At 46.5% G+C, this 19362-nt stretch overlaps 1 protein-coding gene across 1 annotated transcript in view; it reads left to right on the top strand.

Annotated features, from left to right (window-relative positions):
• Window positions 1-19362, top strand: part of DNAH7 (dynein axonemal heavy chain 7) — a 287995-nt gene that overhangs the window by 111362 nt on the left and 157271 nt on the right. The window contains exons 28-33 of the mRNA XM_037913207.2: window positions 5158-5256; window positions 7798-8046; window positions 14530-14679; window positions 15950-16132; window positions 17011-17187; window positions 17500-17631. Of these exons, the coding sequence (XP_037769135.1) occupies window positions 5158-5256; window positions 7798-8046; window positions 14530-14679; window positions 15950-16132; window positions 17011-17187; window positions 17500-17631 (990 nt within the window). The remainder of the gene's footprint in view (window positions 1-5157; window positions 5257-7797; window positions 8047-14529; window positions 14680-15949; window positions 16133-17010; window positions 17188-17499; window positions 17632-19362) is intronic.

Raw genomic sequence — 19362 nt, 5'->3', positions numbered from 1 at the left:
TGCCACCTAAGGTTCACCGCTGGTACCCAACCTACATGCCACCAGACTTCAGAGCAGTTCCACCTGCCAGCACCTGGCCAGCCCGGCAGTAGCCTATGCAGTGGTCATACTGCAACCTTTGGGGTTTTTCCCCCTTACCAGGTCCTCCCTTCCACCGCTCCTGCTAGGTGGCTTTGGAGAAGCAGGCTACCGGTCCTTTCTGCTCGGCCCCAGATCCCAACTCCAGTACTGACATTCAGGATGTGGCTCCTTTGGATGTCATTGAGGCTGAGGAAGAGGAAGGAGCCCCTCCTCTGGTGCAAGCCTCCTCCTTCTCCACAGATGAGGCCATCTCGGAACCCAGTAGCTCACTTCCGCAGGGCATAACAGGACCTCCTGAAGCAGGTAGCAGCTAACCTAGGGCTGGAAATTGAGGAGCTTAAGGAAACCTCCCACAGCTTGATCGACATTCTGGCTTCAGCAACTCCCTCCAAAGTGGTCTTTCCCACTAATGACACTGTAATGGGTCCAGTCAAGGCCCTCTGGCAAACTCCTTCCTTGCTCCCACCTCAAAGAGGGCAGAAAAGCAATATTATGTGCCAGCAAGTGGATTCAAGTACCTGTACTTGCACCCTCTCCCAGGGTCCCTCATTGTGTCGGCAGCGAACGAGTAGGACAGGCAGGGCTAGATGAGTGCTACCCCCAAACAAAAAGACACAAAAAAACTGGGAGAAAGGTTTATTCAATGGGTAACCTTCAACTGTGTATCTCCAACCAATAAGCTTTGCTGGGGAGATATGATTGCAATCTATGGAATTCCTTGGCCTAGTTCAAAGACTCTTTGCCTCAAGATTCAAGGCAGGAATTTTCTGCCCTGTTGGAGGCGGGTGAGAATGTGGCAAGGGCCTTTCTACAGGTGGCTCTGGATGCAGAAGATGCGGTAGCGAGGACAATGGTCTCTGCTGTCACCATGAGGTGTTGTTCTTGGCTCCAGTCCTTGGGACTTCCTTCTGAGGTTCAACAGTCCATTCAGGACCCCCCCTTTGAAGGCTCCTCACTATTTTCGGAGCAGACAGACACAAGGCTTCATGGCCTCAAGGACTCCAGAGCCACGCTCAGGTCACAAGGCCTCTACGCTCCCTCTGCTTCCAGGAAGCACTTCAGGCCTCAACAACAACCACATTTCTTGGCACCATCTTTGAGACAGCCCTACAAAAGAAAAGGGAGAGGTTATAAGTGGAGCCAACCACTCCCATCCACTTCAACCTCCCAGCTGGAGTCTCTAGGTGCTCTAGGGAGCCCAAGCAGGCCTTTTGAAGGTACCCAAAGGTGCTATACCAGTTCCCACTTCAGATCCTGCCTCCTCTTTATTTTTGGACTGTCTGTCCCATTTCAGCCTGACATGGTCCCATATAGCATCGGACCGCTGGGTACTAAATACAGTAAGAATGGGCTACACCTTTCCTCCTACCCCCCATCCCCATCCCTCTTCAGGGACCCTTCTCACGAGCAATTCCTCTTCCAGGAGGTGCAATCCCTCCTACACATGGGGGCTGTAGAGGGGGTTCCTCAAGACTTGAGATAGAAGGGGTTCTACTCCTGATATTTCATAATCCCAGAGGGGGCCATCAGCTCATTTTGGACCTCCATTGCCTCAACAGATATCTCAAGAAACTAGAGGTTCCACATGGTCTCCCTGGCCTCCATCATTCTTTCCCTGAATCCAGGGGACTGGTACACTGTCCTTGACTTAAAGGACAAATACTTTCATATTTCTATCTTCTGTGGCCACAGAAGGTTTCTTGTGAATCAGTGCCACTACCAGTTTACCGGTTTTCCCTTCAGCCTGTCTGAAGCCCCTCAGGTTTTTACGAAGTGTATGGTGTTAGTTGGTAGTAGCGGCCTTCTTCAGATGGCGAGGACTCCATGTCTACCCATACCTTGACAACTGTCTGGTCACAGATCTGTCAGAGACTCACCTTCTGGGACCTGAGCCTGTTGATAAACAAGCAAAAGTTGACTCTTTTTCCAGTTCAGAGAATAGAATGTATTGGGGCGGTGCTCAGCTTGACCTAGGTCAGAGCCTTCCTTCCTGTGGCTTGATCCCAGTCTATGTTGGACCCGGTATCAAAATCAAGGTATATCCAGTTATGACTGCCAGAGCTTGCCTTAATCTTCTGGGGCACATGGCCATGTGGTTTTGCATGCAAGGCTGCATCTCGGGCCCCTACAGACATGACTAGCGTCAGTATACTCCCTGAACAGACACCTCCTGGACTCGGTGCTCACTGTTCCTCCCTTGGTCTTTGCCTCCTTGGACTGGTGGAAGGACCCAAGGTTGGTAAAGATAGGGTAGCTTTTGTCGTCCCTCAGCTTTCAGTGTCCCTGGTCTCGGATGCCTCAGACTTAGGTTGGGGGGCCGACCTCAACTGCCTCAGGACTCAGAGCCTATGATCCCAAGAAGAACTATCCCTGCACATAAATATCAGGGATATTTATGTGCTTAGCCTGGTATGCTTAGCCTGCCAAGTGTTCCACTCCTGGATCTCAGGCAAGGTTGTGCACGTTCTGATAGACAATACCGCAGCCATGTTATAGATCAACAAACAGGAAGGTGCTCGATCCTCTGCCCTGTGTCAGGAGGCTATCTGTCTGTGCACTCCGTCCAGCTGAAGGTGCCACATCTTTTGGGAACCTGAAATGCACTGGTGGATCACCTCAGCAGATCCTTTTTCTCTCACCGTAGGTGGTCCCTTCACCTGGAGATTGCCAGGTTCATCTTCCAAAGATGGGGGTCTCCCAGGTAGACATCTTCACCACCAAGCAGAACAGGAAGTGCTTTCAGTTTTGCTCACTGAGTGGGCACAGTCCAGGCTCCCTCTCTGACACCTTCCTGCTCTATGTTTTTCCCCCAGTCCCTCTGTATCACAAGGTGAGAGTTATTCTTATAGCCCTAGTGTGGCCACACCAACACTGGTTTAGCATGCTACTGGATCTATCAGTAGCATCCCCCATTCTGCTCCCAATCCATCTGGACCTGATCTCACAAGACCCAGCCAGTTGCTCCACCTGAACCTCGCATCCCTTCACCTAATGGCGTGGATGTTACATCACTGAACCCAGGGGAGCAGGCCTGTTTAGAGCAAGTTCAACAGGTCTTGCTAGGTGGCAGGAAACAGTCCACTCGGGCTACCTACCTGGCCAAATGGAAACACTTCTCAATATGGGTGTCTCAGTGAGGTCTCTCTCCAGTTCGTTCTTCCTTGCAGGCTATATTGGGCTTGTTCCATCTAAAGCAGCAAGGACTGGCCCTTGTATTTGTCCAGGTGCACTTAGCAGCAATCTCAGCCTTCCACCTGCCGGTGAATGGCAGGTCAGTGTTCTCCTATGAGATAACAGTCCGATTTCTCAAGGGTCTGGACAGACTCTGTCCTCAGGTTCATGAGCTGATCCGTCCATGGGACGTAAACCTGGTCCTGTCAAGGCTCACAGGCCCTCTGTTCGAGCTGCTAGCATCATGCTCTTTACTACTTCTCTCTTAGAAGATTGCCTTTGTGGTGGCACTCACCTCAGCCAGAAGTGTCTCTGAAATCAGGGCCCTTACGTTAGAACCACTGTACACAATATTCTTCAAAGACAAGGTCCGACAATTCCCCCACTGGGCCTTCTTGCCAAAGGTGGTTTCACAATTCCATAGCACCCAGGCTATTTTCCTCCCAGTCTTCTTCCCGAAGCCTCACAGGAACTCTGAAGAGAGGTGGCTTCATGCTTTGGATGTTAGGCATGCCCTTGCCATCTATATTGAGAGGACTGAACCCTTTTGCAAATCCACACAACTCTTTGTAACACTAGCAGAAGGGATGAAAGGGCTTCTGGTGTCAGCCTAGAGGATCTCATCCTGGATAACTGCCTGTATTCGAGCTTGCTACGAGCAGGCAAATGCTCTGTCACCAACCATCCTAACGCTCACTCCATGAGAGCTCAGGCCTCTTCAACAGCATTCCTCGTGCAAATGCCAATCCAAGACATCTGCAGGGCTGCAAGTTGGTCATCGATGCATACCTTTGCATCCCATAACCCAACGGGCTCGAGACAACACCAGATTCAGAAGAGCAGTGTTAGAGTCAACATGTCCATGAACTCCAAGCCCACCTCCTGAGGTACTGCTTGTGAGTCACCTTACGTGGAATGGACATGAGCAAGCACTTAAAGAAGAAAAAATGGTTACTAATCTTCCGTTACTGTTGTTCAAGATGTGTCCATTCCATGACCCACCCTCTACCTCTCTGTCAGCGTTGTCTGTCAAGAAGGAACTGAGAGAGTGCCCTCAGCCCTCAGCACCCCTTCTACCAGTGCATGAGTGTGCGGCTCCAGAGGGTGCTAGAGCTGGCCCGACAGATACCACGGAGTGAAAAATCTCCAGCAGCAGTGCACACAGTGCGCACACACCTAATGTGGAATGGACATGAGCAACACATCTTGAAGAACAGTTATGGAACGTTAGTAACTGGGGTTTTTTTGTGCAAATGTGGGTTTGGTTTATACAATGCATGAATGCATACATTTTGCGGGCATAACTTAGGTGTCCATGTTTGTAAATCTGACTCTTTATATTTAGACTTACTCAGTAACATGCCTACCTTTTTGAATCTGCTACCTGTATATCCTAATACACAAGAAAAACATAGTAAATAAATATGTTGTGGTTCAAAAGAGAAATACATACATATTCACTCTAGATTTTTTTATAGCCTGATAGAGCTTTTAAAGTATAGGCTTATAAGAATGTCCACTGCATTGAATGCTTTAACTTTACCTGACAGTATGGTAAGTTACCCATCTTTGGAGATAGTTGGCACACATCCCAGAATGCATTTTGCAATACAGAAAGAATGTCAAAGTCAAATTCCTATCCTCACCTCTCAACAGAATGTTAATATGAAAGTGGATTGGCAGCCAGTTCCCAAACAATAAGATCAGTGTTAGGTTGTAAAGACTTGATGTACGTTTGTAAACCTACAGCTGGAACATATAGTATTGTCAGTGGACCTGAAATCTGTGATGAATAAGTACAAAGATGCACAACAGGAATGCACAACTTGTAAAACAAGCATCTACTTTCTGAAACCATAAAAATAAATTAAGAACATATTTGCATCAGTGTAATTTCTTTTTTAGCTGAAATATCCATCAGAGAACGAAGAAATTTTGCTACTAAGATCCATTATAGACGTAAACCTGCCTAAGTTTTTGTCCCATGATTTACCACTTTTTGAGGTAAGAAGCTAAAGTAGTTTTAGTAAGGCAATAAGATTTTTATAGATGCTCATTGATGTAATTAGCATAAAGCAAGGATGTCAAACAAATGGTCCAAGGAATACTTTAATCTTACCTATAAGCAATTTAAAATTTAGTCTTAACAGTTTCCCCCCAGGCAATGCATTTAGTCCTCTTTCTAGGAAATGCTGCTTCTGGTTTTAATAGTTCAGATTAATGTAAATTGCCAACACAATTTTCCAACTAAAAATGATAACATAATAATACTTTATAATGTCTTCTATTCAAGGATTTCAAAACACTTTACAAATAATCATGTGAGATAGGTGAGTAATAGTATTCCCGTTTTTAAATGAGGAAATTCATTGTTTCAACCAAGATTTTAGTGTAATGAACAGAGAAAAGAGTCATATAGATTCAGGGGCCCAGATTCTCTCCTGTCCTGAGTGGATCTTGGTGCAGGACTAGGTTGGGGGACACAACAAGTTAGCTGTAACCTTCTCAGGGTGGAGTTATTGTGCCCCTGTGTCCTAGAGGCTGTTCTAATTTACGCAAGCTGTCTGTGGTCCCCATGGGATCGCACAAGATGAATATTAGTGGAGTGCACAAGCATGTTTGTCTCTATCTGTGATGTGACTAGACATGCCCCGCGCTGGCATTGGGAGGCAGTTGGTGCAGGAGCAGGCTACAATGCTTTACACCAGCTTAGAGCTCCCCTGTGTTGTGGGTATTCTCATATGGCTAAAAGAGGAAAAGAGAATCTGAGTTAATGTGTGGTGCTAAAGTGAGAGATGTCACACACAGACATGGATATTTGTATGCAATTATCCAAAATACAGATGCAAATGTAATTTTCGTCTGTTTGTGATAGGAGTATGTGTCATTTTGTAGGTGCATAGATTGCATTTTGTAGGTGCATTTTCACACTTTGGCCCATAACACTTACTTTTGTGTTATTTTAGAATGAATTAAAAGGACAGGAAGGATTTCAGGGTAGGGAATTCATGGATGAATAAAATGTGATAGAGCCATCTCTTTTAGGAATTTGGGGGAAACACTGGTAAATTGAGGCACAGAGAATATATATTTTTTCTTAAACTTCAGTTATCTAAATTATAAAATCCAATGGCACAGTACTATAATATACAATGTGAAGGCAAGCAGAATGCTTTGGTTCTGATGATCAGGAGAGCAAGCAAAGAGATAGATGACTAATGGAGAGGGAATGTGGGTAAGTACATTTCAAAGGAGAGGAGCTATTCACCTTGCGGGAAGCTTGATATCTCAAATTCTTCTCCTTGTAGGGAATGTGATTGTCTTTAAGTGGAAAAGCTTTCATCTTCTCTCCCAAGATTCTGCTGTGGTCAACTGGGGTGGGAAAACTGGTCACTGTCAGGTTTCAGAGTGGTAGCCGTGTTAGTCTGTATCAGCAAAAACAACGAGGAGTCCTTTTGGCACCTTAGGGACTAACAGATTTATTTGGCCATAAGCTTTCATGGGCTAAAACCCACTTCATCAGATGCATGGAGTGGGAAATACATTAGGGAGGTATAAATACACAGCATATGAAAAGATGGAGTTGCGTTACCAAGAAACGGGTCAATACTAAGGAGCCAATACAATTAAGGTGGAAATGGGCTATTCTCAACGGTTGACAAGAAGGGAGGAAAAAATCACTTTTGTAGTGCTAATGAGTTCAGTGTAATCAAGGTGGCCCATTTCAAACAGTTGACAAGAAGGTGTGAGTATCATCAGGGGGAAATTAGTTTATGCCTGAATAAAGACTGGGAGTGAATGGGTCACTACAAAAACTAATTTCCCCCAATGATACTCACACCTGGGTATAACATAAGAAGATGGTCATTTCTGAAATAATAGGTTGGAATCTCTATGGATGTAATTTCACTAAGCTTTGTAAGTTGACATTGTAGGAATGAAATCATTGCCTGCAGTATCTGTTTTTCCTTTGTCTCTTAAATATGTTCAACATCATTCTTGTTTTGTTTCAGTAATGTGAAGTACTAGAGGTAAAAATGTAGGATCTTTGCTTTTACATTAAAATGATTTAAATAATTCTCCACTTACTATGAGGTATTGAGAGAGAAACATAACTGCTTTCTCAACCTTCAAACTATAAATCATACCAACTAGTTTAAGCCTGCTCTGATAAAAGCTAATGTTTATAAGAGAGAAATATATGATCTCACAGAGCCAGTTTCCATTCTGTTGACACTGTTAAATATGTGATGTGGAATGCATAAAATATATAGTAGTAATGAGTTAGAACATCAAACCATTGGTCATGTATATTTTGGAGTTGCATCTTCTTCACATAATTCAAATGTTTTTACTGATTCAGTTGTTAGCAATGAATTGTGCTATTAACACTACCACAGGTGTGATTTATACTATTTGAATCAAAGAGTATAAGTACATATTTATCTGTTTAGAGTCACAGGATAAAGGGAGTACATTCAAAGATTACATCCTGAATGTCTATGAAGAGAAGATAAACATACATTGTAATTCATTCTTTGGCAGGGCATTACTTCAGATTTGTTTCCTGGTGTGAAGCTTCCAAAACCGGATTACAATGACTTACTAGAAGCAATCAAAATGAACTGTGATGCTATGAATTTGCAAATGACCGACATGTTTGCTGAGAAGATCTTACAGATATTTGAAATGATGATTGTCCGTCATGGTTTTATGATAGTGGGAGAACCATTCGGGGGGAAAACATGTGCCTATCGAGTTTTGGCAACAGCTTTGGGCGACTTGTGTGAGAAGGTAACTAAATATGTTGCCAGATATTTTTGATCAAAACAGTTTGCAAAGTAAGCAAATGCTACAGCATATTCAATACTTATACAGCAAAGTATTTGGTAGAACAGATGTACTTGTAAACTTGCAGTAAGGTAGTGACACATTTTTTGAAGGTCCACAATACTTACAGGAATGGGGAGGTGGAAGGAAAACTCCGTGTCCTTGCCTACGTGGAGTTTCCTCCAAATTCTTCCTGAAGGTTGGGTGAATAGAGAATTGACCTCTTAGGAAAAATCAGGGGTCCAATAACACATCTGTATGGAAGCCCTGTGCCTGTATGGAAGCCATTGGCTTCCTGGCAATATCGCTCCAAAAGACACACATTGTCAAGGATTCCTCCTCTGGGAGGCGGCCCCCTGAACCCTTCTTTAATGCGGGTTCCTCAGCATAGAGGAAGTGCACTGAAACAAGTTAGTACAGTCTATGGCTGTAGTGATTTTCTTGACCTATTTTCACAAGATTGCCAGGTGAAGGTTTTATTACAAATATAAGGTAATACTTTAAATAGAGACATGTGTGAAACGAAACCAGGATCTGAACAAAATCCAGATCAGGATCCTAATTTTGCCAATAGTTCCTATGTTTGGAATGGATTGAAACAAAATTGCAGATCCATTCTGTTGCATGGCTTCTCTCCTCATTCGTCACAAATGGGTAATCATTTTCCTGAAATTTAACTAACCAATCCTAACATATTGTAACATGATTATGTAACCAATTATATCCCACCACCTTAATTAGTTTACACCCAGCAAAATTAATTATACAGCAGACAGAAACAATCACAGAACCAGACAGAGACCATGCAAATAAACAATAGCAAACTGGGAACTATAATGACAAAAAAATACAGAAGTGAGGATTTCACATCCCAGCTATTGATAAGTGAGTTCTTGCCAGACAGGATGCTATCAAACTAAATTTCCTTTTACATCTTCTAGGCACTTCCCTTTCTCTGGAGGCGATAGGCACTATCAGGACAGGATTGTATTCCTAACAGCCCAATAGCACCTTATTTCAATGTGACTAGTTTGGAATGTGAGGATGTGACCGTTCGCTTCCCAGCTTATGGCTGCTTCTGTGGCTTAGCCAAAAGGCCTTAGCCTAAGAACAGGGCCTCAGACTGTCACAGTAAGAGAAGGCTCTTACACTGACAGACAGTGATTTTGGTTGATTCTTTTAGACCTCTGTAACTAGCCAACTGAAAAGAATACATCTAAATTCTTAGAGTATAGGCCTTTACAGACAGGCCTGAATATCTATATCCTAACAGTCTGTTCCACCCAGTCATCAGAAAGGGATAGGAAGGAAGAACAAACATCATTCCAAGAGCAAGCACAGGCATAGGTCACCCATTCTGGTACCTACTAAAGCAGGGGTGGGCAAACTTTTTGACCCAAGGGCCACACCTGGGTGGGGAAATTTCATGCAGGGTCATGAATGTAGGGCTGGGGCAAGGGGTTGGGGTGCAGGAGGGAGTGCGGTGTGCAGGAAGGGGCTCAGGGCAAGGGGTTGGGGCAGGGTGTACGAGGGGGCTCAGGATGGGGGTTGGGTTGCAGGAGGGGGTGCAAGGGGTTGGGGGCTCTGGGCAGGGGTGCAGGAGTGGTGCGGGGTGCAGCAGGGGGCTCAGGGCACGGGGTTGAGGCGCAGGAGGGGTGCGGGGTGCATCTGGGGGCTCAGGGCAGGGGCTTGGAGTGCAGAGGGGGTGCAGGAGGGGTGCAGCAGGGGGCTTAGGTCAGGGGGTTGGGTTGCGGGATGCAGGAGGAGTTCAGGGTGCAGGCTCCGGCCTGACGCCGCTTACCTTGAGCAGCTTCAGGGTGGCAGCGGTGCGCAGTGGGGCTAAGGCAGGATCCCTGCCTGTCCTGGCCCCACGCCACTCCTGGAAGCGGCTGGCACTACATCTCTGCGGCCTCCGGGAGAGGGGGGACAGAGGTCTCTGTGCGCTGCCTTTGCCTGAGGGTACCTCCACCGAAGCTCCCATCGGCCGCGGTTCCCCGTTCCAACTTTATCCCTGTGGATCCCGCGCTTCCAGGCGGTTTATGCTGGCATCAGAGGCTCACTGCGACCCTCCAGGTAGCCCTTCTCTTTCTAGGCCCAGGGTTACAATCTACTGAGCCCTTTTCATCATTAGCCAGCAAGGAGGTTGGTGACAGAACTCCCACAGTCTCTGGCCCCAGGGTTCGTGTTGATGTGGTGATATGTCCCGATTGTGCAACCTGGCTTTGTTAAGAATATGTCTTGATATTGGGCGATCATCTCAGTTACCTCTTTCTTCTGGGCTGTCGTTAGATCGGGAGACACCCTCACCTGTTTCCTGAGTGCAGGTCTTCTCGAACCACTGTGCACACCTCTCGGGCATGCCAGGGTTTCAGAAGGTTGACATGGTATATCTGCTCTAGTTTTCAACGTCCCTGTTGCCGCACCTTGTAATTTACTCCCCTACGGGTTCAACTATTTTGTAGGGCCCTGGCCACTGGGCCAACAGCTTACTTTCAGCGGTGGGTGCCAGTACCATTACTCGGTCGCCGGGTTGAAACTGTTGAACCTAGGCTTGACGGTTTGCTGGGCTTCTTGGGCCTTCTCTAGGTGCTATGGGCTATCCTTTCCTTCATCCATAACACATGATCTGTTACGTTCTTCCCCTCACTGTGTTCTCCTCCCAAATCTCCTTGGCTACGTCTAGGATGCCTCGGGGGTTGTGTCCATACAACAGCTCAAAGGGGGAAAATCCGGTAGAAGCTTGGGGGACCTGACGGATGACGAATGTGAGGTACAGTAGTAGGTTGTCCCAATCTTTCCCATCCTTGCTTACCACCTTTCTTATCATGACCTTGTGGGTCTGGTTAAATCTTTCCACCGGACCATCGGTTTGTGGGTGGTAAACCGAGGTCCGCAGTGTCTGGACATGGAGCAGGGAACCCAGGTCCTTCATCAGCTTGGACATGAACGGTGTTCCCTGGTCTGAGAGGATGTCTTTTGGTAGCCCTACCGGGGCAAAGATTGCCACTAGTTCTTTGGCAATGCTCTTGGAGGCTGTGTTTCATAAGGGGACAGCTTCTGGGTACCTGGTTGCATAGTCCAGGATGACAAGCACATACTAATGGCCTTGGGTCATTTTCTCTAGTAGCCCCACAAGATCCATGGCTATCTGCTCTAATGGAACTTCGATGATTGGCAAGGGTACCAAAGGGGCTCTTAGATGTGGACGAGGGTTGTGCAATTGACATTCGAGGCAGGAGGCACAGTACCACCGGATGTCTTCATGTACCCCTGGCCAGAAGACCCTAGGCCTTTCCCTCTATAGGTACCCCATCTATCTCGGCCACCTCCTTCCTGGCATTCTCGTATATTGGGTCTTCCACCTGGTCCCATCCAAAAGTCTCTCTCCCGGGGCTTATCAGCCCGAACTCTGAGGGATCTGTCTCCGCCCTCTCAGCCGGTTCCATGAGGTTGGGGTTGGAACCAGTCTCTGACCCCTCCTCCATCTCAGGACCCTCCCCTTCAGTTGCCTGTGTACGTCAGTCTACACAGGTGGCCCTCTGTCCCTGTAGCAGAAGGCCTTGGCCGGCCTTTTTTCTCTCTTGGTCTTCCTGCCTTTCCCCGGGACAGGGAATAGTTCCTGGGACATTTCTGTGAAAAATGGGAGGTGACATTCTGCCGTGGAAGCCTCCCGAAGTTTGGGGAGCTCCTCTCCCTCCAATCCCTCTGGTGGGATTCCAGTTTCCAAACCTGGGGAAATCTCTACCTATGAGCATGGGATATGGGAGGTTTGGGCCTACCCCTGCTTTCACCCCGGTGGCATTTCCCTGAATTTCAATTTTCACTGGTATGATGGGGTAGTAACTAACAGTCCTATGGATACAGGTTACCCCTGTATGCTTAGTCTGCATTAACTGGCTGTTCTTCACTAGTTTACCCAAAATTAGGATGATAGCACTCCCTGAGTCTATGAGTACCATGGTTTCTACCCCATCCAAATTTACCTGCCTTGTATATTTATGTGGGTTGACTGCGACCCCTCCCTTGTTTCAGTTTGAACCCCTGTCTCACTGCACCCCCCAATGCTATTATAGCTCCCCCCCAGTGCAGCTAGAGGAGCCGGAATCCCATCCTGTGTTGGTGACTGAATCCCCCAAGTCCTTGATAGCCCCCCGCATCCATCCCCCCCTTCTGGCGCCCTCCTCCCCTGCCTGTAGCCTAGCCAGGAGGAGTGGTCGACCTGCTTCCCCTTTCCCTACTACCCTCCCCCCGGTGTTTCTCCTCCATCCCTGCTCATTATGGCAGGGGACAAGGTGGGTGAGACCCCTCGGGCAGCCCCCACTGCCCCTCCTCCACCTGCCCCCCCGTGGCTCTCCTGTGGCTCCCACCTCAACCGCCGCTGCCAAACCACCTGCTACTGCCCCCGCTGGGGCACCAGCAGCGGTGGACAACGGGGTGAACTCCACTACTGCCATGTCCCTTGCCCCCTCCGATTCTGGGGGAGCCCCCCCAGCCGGTGCGAAAGGCCAGGGAGAAAAGAAGGGTAATGGCCCTGCCAAAAAGACTAGGCCCTCCATGGCAGGGACTGCCCCGTCTATCACGGCCTTGCCACCGGCCACGGCGTCCCTCCCTGTTGCTCCATCCACCAGCTCTGTGGGTGCCCCTCTCCCGGCCCCCAGGGCATATGCCCAGGTGGCAGTGGCTCCCCCGCCTGCTGCTACATCATCTCTTCTGGCCACCGCCTCTGCTACCATCTCTGGCAGCTGGGGCCCCTTCCCCATCTTGACGAGGAAGCACAGCGTCTGTTGCCTCCAGGTGCCCACCTTGCCCCACATGGAGATCTACATGCGGGTGTTGGCGAGGGTGGTGGGGCCCACGGCTGTCGTGGCAGCCTCCAAAATGTATGGGAAAGTGGTCTTCTTCCTGGCGTTGGAGGCTGCCACCCAGGAGGCGGTGGGGGGACCTGGAGCCGCTGGAGGACCTGGGCGTCCCGTTGGTCCTGACCTCTGTCCCTCCATTTCTCCCTAATGCTGCCCTATTATCCGCCCTTTCTGCCCTAGGGAAACCGCTGTCAGTTGTCAGCCCTCTCTCCCTGGGCTGCAAAGATCCCGCCCTCTGTCACGTCCTCTTGTTCTGCTGGCAGGTGCAGCTTCAACTGCTGTTGGTGGCATGTGACGGAGAGGTGCTCGAGGGGTCCTTTCTGATCCCCTACCAGGGGGCCTGCTACCGGGTGCATTACTCTATGGGGGAGGCCTGGTGCTACTGCTGCCAGGCGAGGGGGCACGTCCAGAGGGACTGCCCCTTGGCCCGGCACGGAGGAGCGTCCAGGACCCCCAAGCCTTGGCAGGGCACTGGCCCTGTCATCTCCGGTGCCCCTGACTGCCTCGCGCCCGGAGCCACCCCTCCTCCTTCCCAGCCTACCACTGCTGATGATGATGCTGCCATGGAGGGCTGAGTCCAAGTACAGGGGAAGCAGGGCAAGTGGAAGGCTCGAGCTCTGCTCCTTCCATCTGATGCGGAGGCCCCCTGAAAGACCAGGAATGGGGCCACTGACATCAAGCCTTCTGCCTTGCCCCCGGGTGCATCCCATCTGCTAGAGCCGGCTGGAGATGACGTGGCAGCAATGGAGGGTAGCACTGACACTCTTCCGCAGTCCCTCCCTGGGGGGCCCCCCGATGGAACCCCTCCTGCCCCCTTGCCACCTGAACTCCCTGCATGCTCCGAGGCATTCGTGTTCCTCTGTCCTGAGCAGTTGGAACGGGAGGTCTTAGAGCTAGAGAGGCATCTGGCCACCAGACCCGAGGATCCATTCCTATGCGGAGCATGCCAGGACAAGCGGAAGGAGCTCCGGGCCCTCGAGGACCATCGGGCCTGGAGTGCCTTTGTTCAATCCCGCATCCGCCTCCTTTGGGAGATGAATCATGGCTCTCACTTCTTCTATGCCCTGGAGAAAAAAAGGGGGCTGTCATAAATATGGCTTGGTGGTCGGGGACAGGTGGCAGGCGAGCTCCCTCCCACCTGCGCTTCAGGCCACCAGTGGAGTGCGGGTCCGCTGCTCTATCTTGGCATTTACCTTTCTGCCATGCATTCGTCTCCACTGGAGAACTGGAAAGGTTTAGAGGGCAGGGTGGTAGAGCGGCTCCGGAGATGGGCAGGACTACTCCAGTGCTTCTCCCTCCGAGGGAGGGCACTGGTGTCTGGTGTTCAATCAGTTAGTCCTATCCATGCTCTGGCTCCAGCTCAACACCCTGGTCCCGGTCCTGGTTTTCCTGGCCAACCTCCAGAAGTTGGTTCTGGAGTTCTTCTGGCCAGGACTCTACTGGGTCACCTGCCCCTGGAGGAGGGAGGTCAGGGCCTGAAGTGCCTGCGCACCCAGGTCCACGTCTTACTCCTCCAGGGCCTGCAGAGACTCCTTTATGGTGCAGGTAGTCCGGCAATTTATATTTATATTTATTTTTGTGTATCTAGGGGCTGATGGAGGAAAACAAGGTTCAGATCACTGTTATAAATCCCAAGTCTATAACCATGGGGCAGCTGTATGGACAATTTGATCCAGTCTCACATGAATGGTCGGATGGCATCCTGGCAGTGAGCTTTAGATCATTTGCTTCTTCCTTGGTATACACAAGATTAATGTATTTTGTGATCTATGTAAAAATAATTCTATGATAGACGTACAATATTGATGTGTAGGGGCTTGATTGTGCTTTGTATGCACAACTTGTAATGAGACAACTATTGCAACACACCTTTATGGCAGCCTAGTACACCCTGAGCAGTCAGACATAGACCTGTGACCTCATTGGTCACGCTGGAAGGAGCAGTTTGTGCTCCCCTGACTGTAAGAACTGAGTGCAAGGACTGCAATTTGGCCTGGTTCTGCACATTCCTAGCAAGTATTTCTTGTGCTCCTTCTGTAGTACTCCTGTGGGAGGCTCCTTGCATCATTTCCCTTGGTGCACACCCGTGTAGCGATTAGGAGGAAACTGTTCCTAAAGAGTAACTCTGATGTTTAGGAATGTTAATAGATGTTTTATATGCTCATTTGTATTCCAAAGAATATTTAAGTCTTATACGTGGTATCCCTGCCCCTACACTACTGAAGTGAATAAGAGTGTTGCTATTGACTCAGTGGAAACAGCTTCATGATCTTTGGCTTGACTACAATGAGAGGTGGATCTGGCACATGAAGAGCAGGTTACCTCAAGTATCTGCCCTATTAGCTTCTGATCCTGTATAAACTTAAGCACATCAGAAGCATATTAGTAACTTACTGAAGTTGATGGAACTACTCACGTGAGTCAAGTTACACACGTGTAAGTGTTTGTGGAAGTGGGCTCTTTGTACTTCCCAATACTTCCCATGGGCAATACCCTGAATACTGCTGATGGTTATTTACACATGTTGTGTAGTATCTTACTATGGGCAGGATTCTGCACACTTAGTCATATTGAATATACCTTACTCCTCAAGTACATACAGGTGTCAATGGGACTAAGACTGGAATCTTCTTACTCATGCTGAGTAGGAACATACTCTGTTAGTAGTCCAATTGATTTCAAGATGCTGCTCATCATGAACAAAAATATCAGAATCTGGATCAGTGATACTACTTGAGGAATAACGTACTGTGCAGTCTGCGTAAGAGTGGCAGAATGTGGCCTACAGATAGCAAGCTTTTAAGGATCACCATAGTATATGTTTGTAAGAGTTTTAAGACTAGATAATATTCATATGTTTTGTTCATTTTCCAAAAATAAATTCTGAATGTAACAGCCTTGCTCTCAGCACATTTTCAGAGAAATATGATTTGTGGAAATATATTAGATCTAAAATATTCCGAATTTACTTGGCTAAATATTCTTTCGAAATATTTTCTGTAAACCAGACACCAGACAGGAAATGGTTGATTTTTGATGGACCAGTAGATGCAGTATGGATTGAGAATATGAATACTGTGCTGGATGATAACAAGAAACTATGTCTCATGAGTGGAGAGATCATTCAGATGTCACAGCAAATGAGTCTTATTTTTGAACCAATGGATTTAGAAGTTGCTTCCCCTGCTACTGTAAGTATCCATTTTTGAAAGAGTGGTTATCAATTATAGTCTATTATTCTGAAGCTTTGTGGGAAGTTAATATTGTGAAGGAGCTTCTTTTCCAATTTCTTTGCATTTACAATGTCCTGTGTGACAGTTTGTGTTTATGCAACTTTAAAAAACAAAAAACAAAAACATGTTGTAGTCAGTACTCTTAAATTGTTGATAATGACAAAGAATGTTATCTGAGATAAGTTATGTATGTCCCTTAAAGCATACCTAGAACATTCAGGCCCTTTTGAATTTCTGACAAGGAAAAAGAAACAGCTGTGAAGCAAATCTTTAAATTAACAACCAGGCAAATTCTGGTAAAACCAAAGATCAGTGGACCTCTGGCTCACTATCTAACTGCACCTGCCAGATGGATAGCAGGGGAAGGTCTGAGCTTCCTTCTCAGGGCCAGTCTGCAAGTGCAATCAGCTGTAGCTCGTATAATATTGGAAGCACAACAGGATATCTGGCATAATCAGGAACTTTGTTGATCTTTTATTCAATTTTAAGTCAATGAGAGGGCAGGCTGGGTACTACTAGTTGTCGACTTATGCTCTGCTGTAACTTGATTATTGTGGTCTAAATCAGTTGAAGAAGAGAATACTCCCACTTTCCCCACCAGGCCAGTCACTGGTGAAGTTGTGTTTGAAGTTTTCCTCAGAGTTCACCAAAGCACACTCTGACAAGATAAGTGGTATGTATGTATCTTTATGTTCAGCATAGTATAATTGTCTCCAATTTCTAATGACCTCAGAATCTGGATAGGACAACATTTAATATTGTTTAAGGCTCTTTTTAGCAGGAAAAACTACAGCGGTCACAAAAGGTAACAGATATCCTTTTTTTTTTTTAAATAGGTTTCTAGATGTGGCATGATCTACATGGAGCCTCACATGTTAGGCTGGAGACCACTGATGGTGTCTTGGCTAAATCTAATGCCACCTGGAGTCAGCTCTATGCATAAAGAATTTATAGTAGGCTTGTTTGACAGAATGGTTCCACTTACTATTGAGTTCATTAGAAAATGTACAAAGGTAGGATAAAGAGTGCTTTTATGAGAAGCAAAACAAATTTGAGTGCGGTAATTCAAAAGTGTCAAACAAGGAAATCATTTCAAAAGAACATTATCAACTTATGTTTATTATTTTTAGATCATGTATATTAGAAATTCTGTCCTATGAATGTTTTTTTTCATTTATATTTTTATTTTGCTCCAGTATATGTTTTTAGCACATACACCATAGAGGATTACTGTCATGTCTGTACGAAGTAATAAATAAATGTACACTGGATTCTTTTCAGTTAGTTAAATACATGTGCCATAGAGAACATTTCTGTTATTTCAGGAATTGTCTCCTACTTCAGACACAAACTTAGTTCGATCCTTGATGAATCTCATGGACTGCATGATGGATGAGTTTGCTGATGAGGCCAAAATTAAAGCCATGAGTGAACGTGATGTTTTCTCTTGGCTTGAGGTAGGCAACATTCATCTTTTTAACACATAGAATGGTAAGTCCCCAATTGGACTTCACAGCCAGGAATGGACCCATAAACAATAAAATCGACAATCTTTGGTCATCACAATAAACATCCTGTAAATTCTGTCTGGGAAAAATTGTTACCTCCTTATTAGGTACTTTTTTAATTAACACACATTTTAGTCTTTCATGTCTGATTTACTGAAATAAATTGTTAATAAGTTTTGTAGCATCTGGCTCTATACTTGGGTGCTTGCCACAGACCCAGTCAGATTCCTTGTAGTAAGGGCAGGTAGATGGGGAGTTGCCAGACTTGCAATTCCCATCCTTTGCCTTGTGGTAGGCCATATTTAGGTTTTTAATGTGATCCCTGCACTGTACAATGGTCCGCTTGATCCTCACCTCAGCAAAGCTCTTTGAGATGTTTTTATATCAATGATACAATGCTGGAGGATTCTCTGCTCCTTGAAGTCTTTAAACTACGATTTGAGGACTTCAATAGCACAGATATAGGTGTGAGGTTTTTTGCAGGAGTGGTGGGTGAAATTCTGTGGCCTGCGTTGTGCAGGAGGTCAGACTAGATGATCATAATGGTCCCTTCTGACCTAAATATCTATGAATCTATGATTTTGAGTACATCTCCCAAACTCATGTTCTTTGCTTAGTCACACCAGAGGTTAACCAGAACCCTGGTATGATCTTCTGGCCAGCTAGCAGCAAGCTGAGATGGAAGCTTCTAGGACTGTTTGGCTGAGGTGAGCTGAATACTGCAGAAATAGAGCAGACCATGTGGAATGAAGGGTTAAACACTGATCAGGTGTATATAAAGCAGCAGATAGCTTACAGTGTACGGGAGACAAGTGGGAAGTGAATAGGTAGAAGGGCAGGAAAATGCAGGCCCAGGATCTGTGGCCTTGGAGGACTATCAAAAGCTGAGCTTTGCTTTCCAGACATTAGCTTAATCTTGAATTTCAAAGTTTGTGTTCAGAGCCTACCTTAAAGCAAAATCTGGGCTGTAACCTATGCCCCAGTTCAAAGCACATGTGAGCCTAGGCATAAGGGTTTTGTATGAAGACGGTTTGGGTGGGGTGCGGAGGGGAGTTGGCTACAACCCAGGTGTGAGCCCAGGGTAAACCTGCAATGTAGACATAATCACTGGTTTAGCTTTCTCTCCTTTCCTTGTAATTTCTTGGCTTTTAAAGCCAATTGTTATGCATTAGTGAGCAGTTCACTCTTTCTCCCTTTTCTTTCTCTGGAACCAAAATTTTGGAGATTTAAACAGAAAGAAGTATATAAAATAACAAGGGGATCTTTCCTGGAATAGGACCATCTGCTGCACTTCTTTCTTTGGCTTTGGTGGTGGAGGCAGAGAAAGTAGAACCTTGCAAGCATTCTTTGGGATGAGTGGGTATAATACTCATATGGACAGTACAGAAAGTAGACACCACCCCTCAATCCCAAATCCTGCTAACAAACCTACATCACCACTATCTACCATAGTGTCTTTTCCATGCTTTCAGTACATTCTAAATATAACTGCAGGTTGATATTGTATTTATAAGTAGATAAGAACCTGTTCATATACTATTCAGTTCTGTGCTTTACTGTGCAGTGAATATTACTAATTCTCTACCTCCAAACACATGGATTGTACAGTAGCAATTTTGCAAGATACAAATTGTTTTGATTATGATGCTGGACGCTATTACTGAAGATTTTGGCACAAGG

This window comes from Chelonia mydas, chromosome 11 (genome assembly GCF_015237465.2).
Source record: "Chelonia mydas isolate rCheMyd1 chromosome 11, rCheMyd1.pri.v2, whole genome shotgun sequence".
Taxonomy (NCBI): Eukaryota; Metazoa; Chordata; order Testudines; family Cheloniidae; genus Chelonia; species Chelonia mydas.
Note: the sequence above shows the minus strand (reverse complement) of the source record. Positions and strands in the feature narration are given on the sequence as shown.